The sequence below is a fragment of the Rhinatrema bivittatum genome, chromosome 13 (assembly GCF_901001135.1).
Source record: "Rhinatrema bivittatum chromosome 13, aRhiBiv1.1, whole genome shotgun sequence".
Taxonomy (NCBI): domain Eukaryota; kingdom Metazoa; phylum Chordata; class Amphibia; order Gymnophiona; family Rhinatrematidae; genus Rhinatrema; species Rhinatrema bivittatum.
The window spans coordinates 82,304,580-82,320,029 of record NC_042627.1 but is presented as its reverse complement, the minus strand read 5'-3'; the positions used below and the strand labels follow the sequence as shown (position 1 = coordinate 82,320,029).

The following is a 15,450-nucleotide window of genomic DNA, read 5'->3' as shown; positions in this document are numbered from 1 at the left end:
TTAACTTATATTTCACTGAAGTGTCCACGTTTGGGATCCAAAATGAACTTAGTTTTTGGGTACTTGCCAGGTTCTTATGGCCTGGATTGGCCACTGTTGGAAACAGGATGCTGGGCTTGATGGACCCTTGGTCTGACCCAGTATGGCATTTTCTTATGTTCTTATGTTTGCTTACTTCCAGAGGCAAGAGATACAGCTTGATCATTACCTTGCACCCTTCTAGCTTCTCTTCAAGTGACTCCAATCTCCCAACACCATATGCTTAAGCCACTTTGTGGAGAAGGAAAGCCTTATAGGTCCTCCTTCAGAATCTGCCACGCAGAGGGAGGACACCCCCGGTACAATAAGGGAGGCAACATTCTCCTTAGTAAACAAATCAATTACTTGTAAATCATCTTCCATACATAATTCACTCTCTTCACAAGATTCCAGTATGCTTTCCACAGTATCCTCTTCAGCTAGGTCTCCACTTGAGCCCAGGGGAGAGAAGAAAAAATCAAAATCCAGCTCCAGGGTTTCCCTGGACAACCTAAGGTACTTGGGAGCCTCTTGAGATACCACTGACAGAGGCACTGCTGAGGCCTCGCTCTGTAAGGCTGGAAGAACCTGCTGCATTTTTCAGAGGATCTCCTCAGAAAGCCTGTCCTCACAGTAAGGAGGAACCACCTCTGGCCTTAGGAGATCCCAAAGATTTAGCTGAGGTTTCTGCAAGCTCCCCCCGCAGCGATAGCTTTTCTCTTACATGCTGAACTGCTGCAAGGACTATAAAGACAGCCTCTCTCATTCCCATGGAACAAACCAGAGACTCAACTCACCTCCCAACTATAGGAGTGGCTGAAAGCAGTAAACGAGCCATGGCAAAGGATAACAACATTACAGACTGCCATTTTATCCTTTCCTGAAAACAATCTCTGCACAGACAGGGGGACTGAAGGGAGATCCGATGTAGCTGAAAGATGGGGGGGGGAAAGAAGAAAAAAATGAAGGAGGAGAGCAAAAACACTAATTCCAAGGAAGTCCTGTTCCCCTCCACTACCTCAGGGCTTAACTAGGGCCAAGAGTTAATTCAAAGATCGGCTCAGCAAGGGAAAACAACTGGAAACTGCTGTCCTAGAGCTGCAGAGACAAGGAATACTCGCCTTTGACTGAGCTGCACCTTCCTAGGCACTGGTGAGGCCTGGGCTCTCTCTCCATCATCTGCTGCCAGAAGAGAGAACCCTCTCTTCTGACCTGGGGTCGCAGGATGCTAAGGAATTTTATTTATCTATGGAAAGGGATATGGATAATCCTTATTTCATATTTAATTGCATCATTCGTTTAATTGTAATGTGGACCGATATTGCTGGAACTGGCTAAGAATTTATTTAAATAAGTTTGTACCAGATGAATAAATAAGCAAGCTGGCAGGTACCCTGTGGCATCCTTCCTCCCTCCTGTCCTGGTACAGCAGGACATCCCACACCCCCCGTGCGCTGCACACTACCTGATGAAATCGTGGAAGGGCAATAATGCAGTCCATCACGTCATCGGAGCTGAGGTTTATCAGTTTGGTTTTATCGTCATTGTTCAAGAAATGTAACTGAAGAGTGATGAGCTTGGTTAGTCGAGAGCATCGCAGGGACTGCCGGACGCATGACTCCTGCCATACAGGTAGCAAAACAGGGTAAGATTGTCAGACAGAAGCACCAACAAGGACGTAGGGCATTGTCAGTACCACTAGCAATACAGTGCGTCCCTAAATACTGGAAGGACAGCACCTCCAGCAGTACTGACGTTCCCTTCCTACTCTCCTGCAGTGAGTCAGATTCAAATAACTGCAATGTAATATATACAACGATTAAAAGAAATGGGTAAAAAAAGAAAGGAACAAATTATAAAATAATAAGACAGGTATAAGTACAGGTTATAGAAAATACAGCATCGGGGACATGTCTCTGGACAGGTTTCATTTCTGGCCTGGTGGAGGGATACCGCATATTCTGCTGCTACAGCTGCTATTTCTCCTCTTTCCCCACGGTTATAAAGAGCTTTTCCTGCTCAATGTTTACAGCAAATCTTTGATTTTCTCACTCAGCTTTGGAAAATGTGGATTTCGGGTATCTTTGTACTTTGCACAGAAGAGGAGGAAATGCAATTCTATTTCTCCAGTGTTGCATTGCATAGGGTCTGGTTTCAAGTTTCCAGTTTCGTTTTTGTCTGCATCTTTCTATTTCTACTCCGGTGCGAGCCTCCAAAAGTGTAGCCTCTCCCTATTACTGTAGTGCAAGCAGTGGAAGAGTAGAACAACGCTGGCCCTCTCCTAGTACTGCCCTGCAGCGTCAGCAGTGGAAGGACAGCACAACGCTGGCCCTCTCCTAGTACTGCCCTGCAGCGTCAGCAGTGGAAGGACAGCACAACGCTGGCCCTCTCCTAGTACTGCCCTGCCTGGTCAGCAGTGGAAGGACAGCACAACGCTGGCCCTCTCCTAGTACTGCCCTGCAGTGTCAGCAGTGGAAGGACAGCACAACGCTGGCCCTCTCCTAGTACTGCCCTGCAGCGTCAGCAGTGGAAGGACAGCACAACGCTGGCCCTCTCCTAGTACTGCCCTGCAGTGGAAGGACAGCACAACGCTGGCCCTCTCCTAGTACTGCCCCGCAGTGTCAGCAGTGGAAGGACAGCACAACGCTGGCCCTCTCCTAGTACTGCCCTGCAGTGGAAGGACAGCACAACGCTGGCCCTCTCCTAGTACTGCACTGCAGTGTCAGCAATGGAAGGACAGCACAACGCTGGCCCTCTCCTAGTACTGCCCTGCAGTGTCAGCAGTGGAAGGACAGCACAACGCTGGCCCTCTCCTAGTACTGCCCTGCAGCGTCAGCAGTGGAAGGACAGCACAACGCTGGCCCTCTCCTAGTACTGCACTGCAGTGTCAGCAGTGGAAGGACAGCACAACGCTGGCCCTCTCCTAGTACTGCCCTGCAGCGTCAGCAGTGGAAGGACAGCACAACGCTGGCCCTCTCCTAGTACTGCCCTGCAGCGTCAGCAGTGGAAGGACAGCACAACGCTGGCCCTCTCCTAGTACTGCCCTGCAGTGGAAGGACAGCACAACGCTGGCCCTCTCCTAGTACTGCCCAGCAGTGTCAGCAGTGGAAGGACAGCACAACGCTGGCCCTCTCCTAGTACTGCCCTGCAGTGGAAGGACAGCACAACGCTGGCCCTCTCCTAGTACTGCCCCGCAGCGTGAAGGACAGCACAACGCTGGCCCTCTCCTAGTACTGCCCCGCAGTGTCAGCAGTGGAAGGACAGCACAACGCTGGCCCTCTCCTAGTACTGCCCTGCAGTGTCAGCAGTGGAAGGACAGCACAACGCTGGCCCTCTCCTAGTACTGCCCCGCAGCGTCAGCAGTGGAAGGACAGCACAACGCTGGCCCTCTCCTAGTACTGCCCCGCAGTGTCAGCAGTGGAAGGACAGCACAACGCTGGCCCTCTCCTAGTACTGCCCCGCAGCGTCAGCAGTGGAAGGACAGCACAACGCTGGCCCTCTCCTAGTACTGCCCTGCAGTGTCAGCAGTGGAAGGACAGCACAACGCTGGCCCTCTCCTAGTACTGCCCTGCAGCGGAAGGACAGCACAACGCTGGCCCTCTCCTTGTACTGCCCCGCAGCGTCAGCAGTGGAAGGACAGCACAACGCTGGCTCTCTCCTAGTACTGCCCCGCAGCGTCAGCAGTGGAAGGACAGCACAACGCTGGCCCTCTCCTAGTACTGCCCCGCAGCGTCAGCAGTGGAAGGACAGCACAACGCTGGCCCTCTCCTAGTACTGCCCTGCAGTGTCAGCAGTGGAAGGACAGCACAACGCTGGCCCTCTCCTAGTACTGCCCTGCAGTGGAAGGACAGCACAACGCTGGCCCTCTCCTAGTACTGCACTGCAGCGTCAGCAGTGGAAGGACAGCACAACGCTGGCCCTCTCCTAGTACTGCACTGCAGCGTCAGCAGTGGAAGGACAGCACAACGCTGGCCCTCTCCTAGTACTGCCCTGCAGCGTCAGCAGTGGAAGGACAGCACAACGCTGGCCCTCTCCTAGTACTGCCCCGCAGCGTCAGCAGTGGAAGGACAGCACAACGCTGGCCCTCTCCTAGTACTGCCCCGCAGTGTCAGCAGTGGAAGGACAGCACAACGCTGGCCCTCTCCTAGTACTGCCCCGCAGCGTCAGCAGTGGAAGGACAGCACAACGCTGGCCCTCTCCTAGTACTGCCCCGCAGCGTCAGCAGTGGAAGGACAGCACAACGCTGGCCCTCTCCTAGTACTGCCCCGCAGCGTCAGCAGTGGAAGGACAGCACAACGCTGGCCCTCTCCTAGTACTGCCCCGCAGCGTCAGCAGTGGAAGGACAGCACAACGCTGGCCCTCTCCTAGTACTGCCCCGCAGCGTCAGCAGTGGAAGGACAGCACAACGCTGGCTCTCTCCTAGTACTGCCCCGCAGCGTCAGCAATGGAAGGACAGCACAACGCTGGCCCTCTCCTAGTACTGCCCTGCAGCGTCAGCAGTGGAAGGACAGCACAACGCTGGCCCTCTCCTAGTACTGCCCTGTAGTGTCAGGACTGCACACTGCTGGCCCTCTCCTAGTACTGCACTGCAGCGTCAGCAGTGGAAGGACAGCACAACGCTGGCCCTCTCCTAGTACTGCCCTGCAGCGTCAGCAGCGGAAGGACAGCACAACGCTGGCCCTCTCCTAGTACTGCCCCGCAGCGTCAGCAGTGGAAGGACAGCACAACGCTGGCCCTCTCCGCGTCAGCAGTGGAAGAACAGCACAACGCTGGCCCTCTCCTAGTACTGCCCTGTAGTGTCAGCAGTGGAAGGACAGCACAACGCTGGCCCTCTCCTAGTACTGCCCTGCAGTGTCAGCAGTGGAAGGACAGCACAACGCTGGCCCTCTCCTAGTACTGCACTGCAGTGTCAGCAGTGGAAGGACAGCACAACGCTGGCCCTCTCCTAGTACTGCCCCGCAGCGTCAGCAGTGGAAGGACAGCACAACGCTGGCCCTCTCCTAGTACTGCCCCGCAGCGTCAGCAGTGGAAGGACAGCACAACGCTGGCCCTCTCCTAGTACTGCCCCGCAGCGTCAGCAGTGGAAGGACAGCACAACGCTGGCCCTCTCCTAGTACTGCCCCGCAGCGTCAGCAGTGGAAGGACAGCACAACGCTGGCCCTCTCCTAGTACTGCCCTGCAGCCTCAGCAGTGGAAGGACAGCACAACGCTGGCCTCTCCTAGTACTGCCCCGCAGCGTCAGCAGTGGAAGGACAGCACAACGCTGGCCCTCTCCTAGTACTGCCCCGCAGCGTCAGCAGTGGAAGGACAGCACAACGCTGGCCCTCTCCTAGTACTGCCCTGCAGTGTCAGCAGTGGAAGGACAGCACAACGCTGACCCTCTCCTAGTACTGCCCCGCAGCGTCAGCAGTGGAAGGACAGCACAACGCTGACCCTCTCCTAGTACTGCCCCGCAGCGTCAGCAGTGGAAGGACAGCACAACGCTGGCCCTCTCCTAGTACTGCCCTGCAGCGTCAGCAGTGGAAGGACAGCACAACGCTGGCTCTCTCCTAGTACTGCCCTGCAGCGTCAGCAGCGGAAGGACAGCACAACGCTGGCCCTCTCCTAGTACTGCCCTGCAGCGTCAGCAGCGGAAGGACAGCACAACGCTGGCCCTCTCCTAGTACTGCCCTGCAGCATCAGCAGTGGAAGGACAGCACAACGCTGGCCCTCTCCTAGTACTGCCCCGCAGTGTCAGCAGTGGAAGGACAGCACAACGCTGACCCTCTCCTAGTACTGCCCCGCAGCGTCAGCAGTGGAAGGACAGCACAACGCTGGCCCTCTCCTAGTACTGCCCTGCAGTGTCAGGACTGCACACTGCTGGCCCTCTCCTAGTACTGCCCCGCAGCGTCAGCAGTGGAAGGACAGCAAAATGCTGGCCCTCTCCTAGTACTGCCCCGCAGCGTCAGCAGTGGAAGGACAGCACAACGCTGACCCTCTCCTAGTACTGCCCTGCAGCGTCAGCAGTGGAAGGACAGCACAACGCTGACCCTCTCCTAGTACTGCCCCGCAGCGTCAGCAGTGGAAGGACAGCACAATGCTGGCCCTCTCCTAGTACTGCCCCGCAGCGTCAGCAGTGGAAGGACAGCAAAATGCTGGCCCTCTCCTAGTACTGCCCCGCAGCGTCAGCAGTGGAAGGACAGCACAACGCTGGCCCTCTCCTAGTACTGCCCTGTAGTGTCAGCAGTGGAAGGACAGCACAACGCTGACCCTCTCCTAGTACTGCCCTGTAGTGTCAGCAGTGGAAGGACAGCACAACGCTGACCCTCTCCTAGTACTGCCCTGCAGCGTCAGCAGTGGAAGGACAGCACAACGCTGGCCCTCTCCTAGTACTGCCCTGCCTGGTCAGCAGTGGAAGGACAGCACAACGCTGGCCCTCTCCTAGTACTGCCCCGCAGCGTCAGCAGTGGAAGGACAGCACAACGCTGGCCCTCTCCTAGTACTGCCCTGCCTGGTCAGCAGTGGAAGGACAGCACAACGCTGGCCCTCTCCTAGTACTGCCCTGCCTGGTCAGCAGTGGAAGGACAGCACAACGCTGGCCCTCTCCTAGTACTGCCCTGCCTGGTCAGCAGTGGAAGGACAGCACAACGCTGGCCCTCTCCTAGTACTGCCCTGTAGTGTCAGCAATGGAAGGACAGCACAACGCTGGCCCTCTCCTAGTACTGCCCTGCAGTGTCAGCAGTGGAAGGACAGCACAACGCTGGCCCTCTCCTAGTACTGCCCTGCAGTGTCAGCAGTGGAAGGACAGCACAACGCTGGCCCTCTCCTAGTACTGCCCTGCCTGGTCAGCAGTGGAAGGACAGCACAACGCTGGCCCTCTCCTAGTACTGCCCCGCAGCGTCAGCAGTGGAAGGACAGCACAACGCTGGCCCTCTCCTAGTACTGCCCTGCCTGGTCAGCAGTGGAAGGACAGCACAACGCTGGCCCTCTCCTAGTACTGCCCTGCAGTGTCAGCAGTGGAAGGACAGCACAACGCTGGCCCTCTCCTAGTACTGCCCTGCAGCGTCAGCAGTGGAAGGACAGCACAACGCTGACCCTCTCCTAGTACTGCCCCGCAGCGTCAGCAGTGGAAGGACAGCACAACGCTGACCCTCTCCTAGTACTGCCCCGCAGCGTCAGCAGTGGAAGGACAGCACAACGCTGGCCCTCTCCTAGTACTGCCCTGCAGCGTCAGCAGTGGAAGGACAGCACAACGCTGGCCCTCTCCTAGTACTGCCCCGCAGCGTCAGCAGTGGAAGGACAGCACAACGCTGGCCCTCTCCTAGTACTGCCCTGCAGTGTCAGCAGTGGAAGGACAGCACAACGCTGGCCCTCTCCTAGTACTGCCCTGCAGCGTCAGCAGTGGAAGGACAGCACAACGCTGGCTCTCTCCTAGTACTGCCCTGCAGTGTCAGCAGTGGAAGGACAGCACAACGCTGGCCCTCTCCTAGTACTGCCCTGCAGCCTCAGCAGTGGAAGGACAGCACAACGCTGGCCCTCTCCTAGTACTGCCGGGCAGTGTCAGCAGTTGAGGGACAGCACCTCCAGCAGTGCATCACCCCTAACTCTGTACTGCAGTCTCACAGTGGAAAGACAGAGCCTCCAGCAGTGTTTATCTTCCCTTAATACTAACCTGCTAAAGACCTTCATTTTCTGTGGATTTAGAACTAGGAAACTTCTGGCCATGGGGTAAGTGCTTCCTTGAGTTACACCCCGATACCTCAGATTTAAAATGCCATTCCTAAGGCTGGTGTGACTTACCTTCCGATAACTTTCAGCCGCATCAATTAGCAGGGTGAGAACCTTCATCAGTGCAGCCTTTAGTGCCAGGATATCTGCCAGACTCTCTTCTGCCCAAAGACAAATGAGAAGTTACTACTCTCTTCACTTATTAAATAGAAAAAGGGGCACAAAACCACAGACATATGATACACTTGCTGCATCAGGCTTTTTTCCACAAATCTATTTTTTTCTCCATGGACAAGCAGGATGAAAGTCCCACATATGGGTGATGGCATCGCCATACCTGGGAATTTTCAGATTTCCCCTGGACACTTGGGGAATTTGCAACAATTGTTGGGTCTCTGGGAACCACTAAAAATCTCCTGGCCTCTCTGTTTACAGCTCCAGCCATTCCCCTTCCTCTATAAGCATGCAGGGAACAAGAGAAGAGGCGTGAGCCTGCAGCAGAAACTGCAACCTCAAAGCGGTGTGTGCAGCTGTGAGCCCAGATCTTGGACTCACTCAGCTGAATATACAGCAAGGGTGTAGAAGTTAGGGAGCTGTGACTCATATTAGAGATGAGAGCAGAGTGCTGGGGTCAGGGAGAGAGGACGGGCCTCGCTAAAATCCAAGTACACTACGTCTAGCACTCTCCCTTGATCCAACTCTCCGGTCACCCAGGCAAAGAAATTGATCACATTCACCTATCAAGATTTACCTCTGGTAAGATCATAAGAACCTGCCATACTGGGTCAGACAAGGGTCCATCAAGCCCAGTATCCTGTTTCCAGCAGTGGCCAATCCAGGCTACAAGAACCTGGCAAGTACCCAAACACTAAGTGGATACCATGCTACTGGATGCTAGTAATAGCGGTGGCTATTCCCCTAAGTCAACTTGATTAATGGAGAAATTACTTACCTGATAATTTTCTTTTCTTTAGTGTCGACAGATGAACTCAGGACTAATGGATTACATTCCCCTGCCAGCAGATAGAGACAGAGTCAGGTTGCAAAGCTGACATCACAGTGACCTCAGCTCTCTAGTATTTTATTCAAAAGCCACTGTGGACATACAAGTGAAAAGATTTTTTAAAAATATGATTAAAAACAGATAACCGTACCTGTACTGAACCATATACACTGAACTCCAGTAAGAATATAGGTAGCCTAATCGAGGGACTGGATGAACACTTACCCGTGAGCAGCTGGATTTGAGGCTCACTCCACGGGAGGACCTGTGGCGCAATTCTTGGGCAGTCAAGGGCAGGATGCTGAGTCCATCTGTCTACCCTAAGGAAAATGAAATTATCAGGCAAGTAATTTCTCCATTTCCTAGCGTGTAGCAGATGGACTCAGGACCAATGGGATGTACAAAAGCTTCTCCTGAACGGGGCAGGAGGCTGCCCATAGTCCAGTCGACACAGTCTGTGTCCTCTCAGGCCTATACGTCCAGGTGATAAAACCTGTAGAAGATGTGTAAGGACCACATTGCTGTTCATTAGATATCAACGGGAGACAGCAGTCTATCTTCCGCCCATGACACCGCCCGAGTCCTAGAGGAATGAGCTCTAATCTGAGAAGGTAATGACTTTCCAGCCTGTACACAGGCTCCTGTGATCACCTCCTTAATCCAGCAAGCTATGGTAACCCACGAAGCTGGTTTGCCCTGCTTCCTTCCACCACGAAGAACAAACAGGCGGTCCCATCTTTTAGACTTGTTCTGAGACTTCCAGATACCGCCCTAAAAGTCTCTTAACGTCCAAATGACTGAGGAGACAATATTCCTCTGTGTCCTTGATTTTATCTAGGGATGGCAACAAAATGTACTGATTCAAATGAAACTTCAAGACTACTTTGGGCAAGAAGGATGGGACGGTACGTATCCGTAACGCCCTTGGAGTCATCCTGAGGAATGGCTCTTGGCACGACAACACCTGCAGTTCAGAAATGCAACATGATGAGCATATAGCCAACAGTAACACTATCTTCAAGGTCAATAAATGCAAGGAAAGACTTTGCAGTGGCCAAAATGAAGGAACTGCTAAGAATTCCAGTACTAAATTGAGATTCCATAAGAGAACTGGCAACCGTACGGGAGGTCGAAGGTGCTCCACTCCCTTTAGAAAACAGGCCACATCAGGATGGGCTGACAGGGAGGCCCCATTTACCTTACCCTTGAAACAGAAAAGATCCACTACCCGCACCTTCAAGGAGTTAAGGGCCAAACCTTTATTCAGGCTGCCCTGCAAAAATTCCAGAATAAGAGGGATTTTGCCCGCTCGGGGGAGGATACTGCGTTCCTTGCACCAGGCCTCAAATATTCTCCAGACCCGCACATTCACTAGGGACATGGAGAAATTCTGAGCGTGGAGTAAGGTGACAGCTGCCACCACCGAATATCCCCGCTTCATCAGGCGAGCCCTCTTAAGGGCCAGACCATAAGACAGAATCGAGTCGGATCTTCATGAAAGACCGGTCTCTGCTGCAACAGATCCCTGTGTGGTGGGAGGTGTTGGGGATTCTCCACTAGTTGTCTCTGCATTTCCACATACCATGGATGCCTGGACCAATCTGGGGCCACTAGTAGAACTAGTCCCCTCTGGTGTTTGATTCTGCAAAAGACTCTACCCAGCAGAGGTCATGGAAGGAAGGCGAATATCAACTCATCTTCCGTCCAGGTCTGAACGAAAGCATCGATTTCCAGGGACCACGGATCTCTTCTGCGACTGAAAAATCGAGGAACCTTTGCATTATGAGATGCGGCCAGCAGGTCGCTTGACGAGGGGACCCCCCAGTGATCCACTACAGACGACAACATCCACTCTCCTGGATCCAGACTCTCCCTGCTTAGAAAGTCTGCTCTGATGTTTTTTCCTGCAATGTGGGAGGTCTAGATCATCTGTAGATGTACTTCCGCCCATTCCGTAAGGAGGACAATCTCCTGAGACACTTGCTGGTTCCTTCCCTGGCACTTAATGTAGGCTACCGTCATTGCGTTGTCTGACATCATGCAGACCGCTTGGCCATGGAGTCTGTGGCTGAACTGTAAACATGCCAATCTGACTGCTTGGGCTTCCAGGCGGTTGATGTTCCAGAGGGCCTCTTCTTCCATCCAAAGTCCCTGGGCCATCAGTTCCTGACAGTGAGCTCCCCAGCCCCGGAAACTTGCATCTGTCATGAGGACCGGCCAGTTCGGAGAGGACAGGGACACCCTCCCGTTTAAATGAGCTTCCTGCAACCACCACTGGAGGCGAGAACAGACTTCCATCGGTAAGTGGAGATGAACTGAATAGTCTTGGGGATGTGGCTTCCAATGCAATAGTAGTGAACGATGAAGTGGGCGCATGTATGCCCTCCCCCATGGCACTACTTCCAGGACTGCTGCCATCAAACTGAGAACTTGGAGATAGCTCCACACTGTCGGGCATACCGTGTTCACCAACTGACGCACCTGTTACCTCAACTTCTGTATCCGTGTGGCTAGAAGAAAGACCATCGCTGTGAAAGAACCATAACATGGTCCAATACGGTTCCAACCCCGGGGGGATTTCCCCATCTTCCAAGGAGTCTTGGTCCTCCTCTTCGTCCGTGCCATCCAGGTCCCTACCAGGGATACCCTTGGTAAGGCAAAGCATGCCTCAGGATCTGCCAGAAGAAATGGGAGAGGGAGGGGTCACTGGCTGAGGTTCCGTCGGGACAGGGGCAAGTGAGGCAGCAGACTGCACCTGTATGAAGGCTTGTAGCCCCTGGAAAAACTCCACCCAAGAAAAGGCAGCCGGATCCATGCCTAGTCCAGGAAGTACCGAGGTGGGTCCAGCTGAATTTACCTCTCCCATGGATGACCCAGGCAAGATTGTACTCAGATCCAGTGTACTGCCAGTTAAGGCTTTAACCAACTCATCACCTGAATGGGAGGAGTCAAGCTTAGCAAAGTCTGAGGAGATCAGGTCTCCTTGAGCTTCCTCATAGTGCTGACAAAGTTGGAGTCCAGGTCAGGCTGTGAAGCCCTAATATGACAAGCAATGCATAGAGTAAGACGCTTACATTTCTTGGTTGCCAGCGCCATTGTCAGTGGTAGTTGTATGTTTAATTGGCTCGTCCTTAAAAAATGTATGCGCACGGATTTCGAGTGTTTAGGCATGGCGCGGCGAGGCACACTCACAGCCCGTGCACACAGCTCTTCTTGTATCGTTGCTTTTTCAAAATTGTGCACACAGTAACGCACCTGATATTATGAGCACAGCGTGTGCACAGAGCCGTCATACTGCGCACACTATGGAGGGCAATACGGCACGCACAGAAATGCATGCAAGATGGTGCCACCAAGGCTTACCACGCGTTCGGCTGCCCAACCCGCTCAGAAGCCCAATTCCCCTTATCTTAATGTCGGAGCAGTGCGCCAAACATGGAGACTGAGGGGAGTCCTACTGAAATTCCCTCTACTCATCTCTGAATCGGGAGGAAAATCTTCTTCTGTTTCTTCTTCTCTTTTTTTTTTTTTTTTAAACTTACCTGGGCTCAGTGCTTACCAGCTGAGTACAGAGACAGTCTCTGGCCATCACCACCATGCTCAGCTTCCTGCATCTGCTGCCTTTCAGCTGCCTAAGCAGCAAAGTCCACGCCGGGAGCCGGCTATCAGACCAAGGCACACCTCTGAGGGATCTCGGAAATCGCCTCAGGAATTCTCAACTAAATGAAGGACCTTTAGGTATCACCGCAGGAAAGCAGGGCTCAATTTTCTCCAATTTAGAATGCAGAATTTCTCATTCCAAAAAGTAAAGTAATCCCCATAGGGAGAAGTACATCCACCATCTGCTGGCGATGGAGAATACTGCAGGGGTCCATGTACTGTGACGTCAGCTTTGCAACCTGACTCCATCTCCATCTGCTGGCAGGTAAGCATAACCCATTGGTCCTATCTGGCTACAAGCCAGGAAACAGCAGACTGAAGGTTTAGCACCTCTACCATCTGCTGGAGGCAGAGAAATACTGAGGGACTGCACGTAGCACACTCTGTTATTTAGCAGTGCCTGAAAAGTTTTTATTCTCTGCCTTCATCTTCTGGCAGAGATGGAAAACCCACTTGTATGGCCTAATCTGGGGAATGAACAGGAATTACTCCTTTTAGATAACAGAAAGACTAGGGGGCAGGCACTCCATGAAATTAGTAAGTAGCACATTTAAAACAAAACAAAGAAAATTCCTTTTCACGCAAAGCACACAAGCTCTGGAATTCATTGCCAGATGATGTGGTTAAGGCAGTTGGTTTAGCTGGGTTTAAAAAAGGTTTGGATAAGTTCCCGGAGAAGTCTAAAAACTGCTATTAATCAATAAGGAATAGCCACTGCTTGTTACCAGCATTAGTACCTTGGGATCTATTTAATGTTTGGGTAGTTGCCAGGTACTTGTGACTTGGATTGGCCACTGTTGGAAATAGGATATTGGGCTTGATGGACCCCTTGGTCTGACCCAGTTTGGCATCTCTTATGTTCCATTGACCAGACTGGATGGGAGGTCCTACCATAAATTACCAGCATGAACTGAACAGCAGAAGATGTGGACTGTGAATTACTGGTTTGAACCAGACAGTGTGAGGGTGCACCATGAATTATCAATAAGGACTGGAGAGAGTATGGCCTAAGGTATGCTCTGTGATTCATTGGTATAGACTACACAGTGAAAGGTGCACACTGTGAATCATTGGCATGGACTAGGCAGGATACTAGGAGATGTGCCATCAATCATCAGCATGGACAAGATTAGACCGGACAGTAGCAAATGTGCACTGTGAATTATAGGTAGAGACCAAGCAGAAGAACAGGAGATATGTATCGTGAATCACAGACATGGATTAGAGGGGAGAGCAGAAGGCGTGCACCGTGAGTCAGACACGGACCAGACACGAGAGGGGAAGGCGTGCACCGTGAGTCAGACACGGACCAGACACGAGAGGAGAAGGCGTGCACCGTGATTCAGACACGGACCAGACACGAGAGGGGAAGGCGTGCACCGTGATTCAGACACGGACCAGACACGAGAGGGGAAGGCGTGCACCGTGAGTCAGACATGGACCAGACACGAGAGGGGAAGGCGTGCACCGTGAGTCAGACACGGACCAGACACGAGAGGGGAAGGCGTGCACCGTGATTCAGACACGGACCAGACACGAGAGGGGAAGGCGTGCACCGTGAGTCAGACACGGACCAGACACGAGAGGGGAAGGCGTGCACCGTGAGTCAGACACGGACCAGACACTAGAGGGGAAGGCGTGCACCGTGATTCAGACACGGACCAGACAGGAGAGCGGAAAGTGCACTCTGTGAATCATACAACAGCCAGACAGGAGACTGGGAAGAGTGCACGGAGAATCATAGGTACAGAATGGACAGGCGAGTGGGAGGTATGCACTGTGAATCGTGGGCGGGGACTAGACAGCGAGAGGTGTATGCTGTGAACTTTTTATACAGACTGGACTGAATGGCAGATGGTTTATACCATGAATTGTCAAGCAGGAACTGGATGTAGGGAGGTGAATTGCTGGCAAGGCCCAGACCAGATGGCGGAAAGTGCACACTTGAGATGGCTAGAACTGGACAGCGATGAGGGATAAAGAGTGGGGGGCTGATAAGATTAAATCACCTGCCTTCCAATTTCTTCATAAGCCTGTGTTAACTAGACTGCTCTGCACCAATAACATCTCAGCCTGGAACAATTCTGTACTGCTGAAGTGGAAAAGAAAGAGCTTTGCTTCCCGAGCACCTTCATGAAATTACCGTGCAAGGGCGCACATACCCCAGGGCTGCGATTCAATGAGCTTCAGCTGGATGAGTGCTGCCGCCTGATGATTCTCCCCAATTTCACGGTGCATACTGAAGCACAGCGCCACCATGTTGTGCTTCTCGCTGTCTCCGGGATGACATCGTTTAATGTAATCCAGCAGCGCAGTCATCAAACCACCAGTCTGCAACAGAGACTCCGGCATCAGCACACGTGCAATGTGCACTGCCCCGGCAGCCATGGTACCAATACTAAACATTATGATCACTGTATCTCCTCCTCTTATCACACCAGCCCGCCCCTGACATGCACACACTATATACAAGGCCACCTCGCCTCACAGAGAGGGCCACTCCCTCTCTCATATGCACACACACCCACACTCTCACCATCCAATACGCACTCTACACAGTGCCACCTGCTTTCTCTTCTTCTCATACACCCGTAAGGCTGCTTCTCCCCAACTCTGCAGGATGTTTTCCAGGGGCAAAGCTTGCAGGTAAAAGCATCAATGGACTTTTCATCAAAACATACAGTTTTAAAATTCTCCCCCCTAAGACCTAAATCAACATTTCTGAAACTGTAAAGCATGTTGGGTGAAGATGAAGTGGAGTGTGAAGTCTATAATCCCAAGCCTCAGAGATTTCAAGTTATTCGTGCACCTACCGAATCCAACTTCTTCCTCATCAGCACTTCAAAGTGGTGTTTCCTGTGCAAGATGTCAAAAATGTAATTCATGTCATTGTATCTTCCAATCCCAGTGAGGAGACGAACCTGAAAAATATAAGGACCACCGTTTACCTTCCAATACCCTCAAACAGTAACAGGAAGGACATTACACATTACTCCTCATTATATCACTCTCACGAAGAGAAACAGGGGCGGAGGCACACACTACCCCCTCTTTATAATATC

The 15,450-nt window shown here is 52.6% G+C and overlaps 1 protein-coding gene across 3 annotated transcripts in view; it reads right to left on the bottom strand.

The window, feature by feature from the left end:
- The window catches only part of LOC115074849 (spatacsin-like), a 161,758-nt gene that overhangs the window by 15,594 nt on the left and 130,714 nt on the right, over positions 1 to 15,450 (bottom strand). For 2 of the 3 annotated variants that reach the window (XM_029574771.1, XM_029574772.1), the window contains exons 35-38: positions 15,202 to 15,309; positions 14,551 to 14,719; positions 7,798 to 7,886; positions 1,484 to 1,639 (exon numbers count right to left, since the gene is read on the bottom strand). In XM_029574771.1, coding sequence (XP_029430631.1) covers positions 1,484 to 1,639; positions 7,798 to 7,886; positions 14,551 to 14,719; positions 15,202 to 15,309 — 522 coding nt within the window. The remainder of the gene's footprint in view (positions 1 to 1,483; positions 1,640 to 7,797; positions 7,887 to 14,550; positions 14,720 to 15,201; positions 15,310 to 15,450) is intronic. The other variant, XM_029574773.1, reaches the window with a different exon arrangement.